This window comes from Triticum aestivum, chromosome 5B (genome assembly GCF_018294505.1).
Source record: "Triticum aestivum cultivar Chinese Spring chromosome 5B, IWGSC CS RefSeq v2.1, whole genome shotgun sequence".
NCBI classification, from domain to species: Eukaryota; Viridiplantae; Streptophyta; class Magnoliopsida; order Poales; family Poaceae; genus Triticum; species Triticum aestivum.
In genome coordinates, this window is record NC_057807.1 from 693,136,473 (window position 1) to 693,139,677 (window position 3,205).

Genomic DNA, 3,205 nt, shown 5'->3' on the forward strand with positions numbered 1-3,205 from the left:
TCAGCCTTCTAGGATAGGCAATTCGGAAAATACATATCATCTAAACCAGCATTCAAAAAATTCTGAAACACGGGCAAACAACTCAGCCTCATAGATAGCTATGACTCTTTAATTAGTTCATGATATAGCTGATCGAAACCACTGCAACAGACATGCTACCCAAACTGTTTGCACGCAGTACACTATGATTATAGCACTCTGCGTTGCTATCAATAATGATCAGGATCTCTCTAAATTTCCGTAAACAAATGATAACGACAATAGCACTCTGAATTCCTATCAAACATCTATAATAACTATCAAACACAAGATCAATGTAATCTGGCAGAATTCCAGAGATAATAAAATCTGGTGGCAACAATTAAATTTGAGCTGACAAAAACAATTAAGTTCAGCATTATTGTAACAGATCCATACATTGTACACAGATCCTTTGCAACCATCTGCATCCACAATTTCATCACTACACTATACATTAGAATAGAACAACATCATGTCCTTGTGCCGCCCCCAGCAAGCATATGCATACAAGAATCCGCGAAATTGATCTTCCTACAACAGCAGGCTCACAGCCAGTCCCCCAACATCTGCATTGTACTCCCTCCGTTACTAAATATAAGTCTTTTTAGAGATTTCAATGCGGACTATATACGGATGTATATAGACGTTCTTTAGAGTGTGGATCCACTCATTTTGCTCTGTATGTAGTCCATACTGGAATCACTATATTTAGGAACGGAGGAGGTACAAGGTTAGGAGTCATAGTTTTCATGTGCAATAGTGATTTCCATTCCAGACTTCAGAGCTCGGCAGCCTCATGTTGAGGGTCTTGTTCTGCTCGGCCTGCTTCATCGTCATGATCCTCACTGCATCATGAGAGAAATAATGCTATCAATAAGCAATGGACTGATAAGATCAAACAAAGGGTTGGTGGCTCATATTTATTTAAATTATTTTCACCTGTTCAAATCTGAAGCACATTAAATACACCCATTATTTATCCTTGATCTGCGTATGCAAATCTATGATGAAACAATGATTACTAACTTACTCCTCATTACACACTTTTATTGTATCACATTCTTTCCTATAAACAAGTAAAAAAACAAATCGAAGATATACACGACTAGCACTGCACTCTACACAAAGGCATCAATATGATGGTACAATGCAATTTCAATTTCCCTCCCAATCCTTTGCCCGACAATGCACGGCGACGTCGATCATCATCACATCGACAAACTGATCAGGCTCAAGTGGAGCTCCACTGGCTGGCCTTCTTGAAGCCGTTGCGGCCGTGGTAATAGTCCTCCATGGCCTTCTGGATCTGGGCACGAGAGTTCATGACGAAGGGCCCCTGCTGCACCACTGGCTCATTCAACGGCTGACCTGCAGCCAACACGAAGCGCAGCGGCGCGCCAGACCGGTTCCACACACTGAGCCCATCGCCGGCGCCGAGCACAAGGCAATGGTGCGCGCTCGCCGGCGCGGCCCCCTCCTTGCCAAATACACCCTCCCCCTCGATGATGTACACGAAAGCATTCCAGCCCTCAGGGATTGGCTGGTGGAGATGCGACCCTGGTTGCATTGTGAAGTCCATGTACATGGTCGGTGTTCGTGTGTAGACCGGCGACCGCACCCCGAAGGCCTCCCCGGCGATGATCCGCACCTTCACACCGTGCTTCTCGGCCTGGCTGATGTCCTTGCTCTCGAGCTCCTGGTACCGCGGCTTGATCCTAGCGTTGTTAGAGCAATTAGTGTCGAGTGATTGGTCATTGCATGGTAAAGAAGTTGACTTCCTATGATTCATATGATGTGTTTTTAGATAGTAGATACATACATCTTGTCCTTGGAAGCGAGGTTGATCCACAGCTGCAGGCCCTTCTGCACGCCGTCGGATGCCGGCATCTCCGAGTGCACGATGCCACGCCCCGCAGTCATCCACTGATGAGGAACAGAGCATTCAGATGCAGTGTTAGTTCTCAGGTCAACATAGAATGGGTCAAGTGGTTTTTTCTGAACAAATTGGGTCTCACCTGCACATCTCCTGTCCTGATGGTGCCCTTGCGGCCAGAGAAGTCCTGGTGGGTGAAGGCCCCCTGCATCGTCACAAAACCCAAAAGACAAGAAAGCATTTCAGCAAACACCTTGCGGGCAGTATCAACATGGAAGAAGCAGAGCATGGATGCGTACATCGAGCATGTAGGTGACGGTCTCGAAGCCTCGGTGCGGATGGTCCGGGAATCCGCCGGGCTTGGAGACGGAGAACTCGTCGAGCAGGAGGAACGGGTCCAGGCTCCGCAGCTCATGACTGCAGCAGCAGCATCAAGAAAAGATAAACAAAGGTCAACGCCAGCGCCCCATCAGAAATTCAGAGTTGATTCATCCCTTTTTGCGCGGTTGAGAGAGGGATTGGTGTCGTACCGGCCGATGCTCCGGCGGACGGTGGCGCCGTCGCCCTCGGACTGGGACAACGAGAGCACCTTCTTCACCACCTTCCTCGGGCTCTGAAACGGCACGGCCGCGGCCGACGACGACGACGAGGAAGAGGAAGACATGATCGCTGGTGGGAACAAGAAGACGGCGGCCACAACAAGAATCAGGAGGAGGAAGAGGGCTAGGCACAGAAAAGGTCTGGTGTTGGCGCTACTTCTAGAGCTTGAGCTTGTCTTTCTAGACGCAACAGGAACACGACGGCTGCTGTTGAAATAGGGGAGGTGCTGCCTCAGCATCTTCGTCGCTGTGAGGTCAGGTGAGGTGAGGTGCTGGATCATGGTGGATGCGGGCGGTATATAAATGGCGGTCGGGATGATGGTCGTTGACCAGGTTGGTGGTGCGCGCGCGCGGCTGCTTTCTTTCTTTTAATCTTTTTCAAAGGGGCTGCGGCAGCTTCGGCTTCGGGAGCAGGTGGGTGGACGACGGCGACGACGACGTGCTGGCGCCCGGCGGTCGTCACTCGTCACCATGCCGCAGCCCCACGATAATTATGGCTATGCAACAAATCCACATTTGTTGCAAATAAAAGGTTAAAAAATCGGAAAAAACTAACGCCCACACTCACACGTGTGGGCGTTTGTACATCGCCCACACGTAGGCACGGATTCAAGGGGGCGAGCGGGGGCTAGACCCCCCCTAACGATCGCGCCGTCCCTCGATGGCTTCAGTTAATCGCTACTTTTTTATATTCCGTATGTGTACGCAACGG

At 49.5% G+C, this 3,205-nt stretch overlaps 1 protein-coding gene across 1 annotated transcript; it reads right to left on the minus strand.

Annotated features, from left to right (window-relative positions):
- Window positions 1-917: 917 nt before the first annotated feature.
- On the minus strand, window positions 918-2,825 carry LOC123117734 (pirin-like protein). Its single transcript, XM_044538430.1, has 5 exons — window positions 2,425-2,825; window positions 2,194-2,311; window positions 2,037-2,099; window positions 1,841-1,944; window positions 918-1,736 (listed from the first exon to the last, which is right to left on the minus strand). Exons 1-5 carry the CDS (start codon window positions 2,772-2,774, stop codon window positions 1,253-1,255), a joined length of 1,119 nt encoding a protein of 372 aa, XP_044394365.1. The 5' UTR covers window positions 2,775-2,825; the 3' UTR covers window positions 918-1,252.
- Window positions 2,826-3,205: the final 380 nt, after the last annotated feature.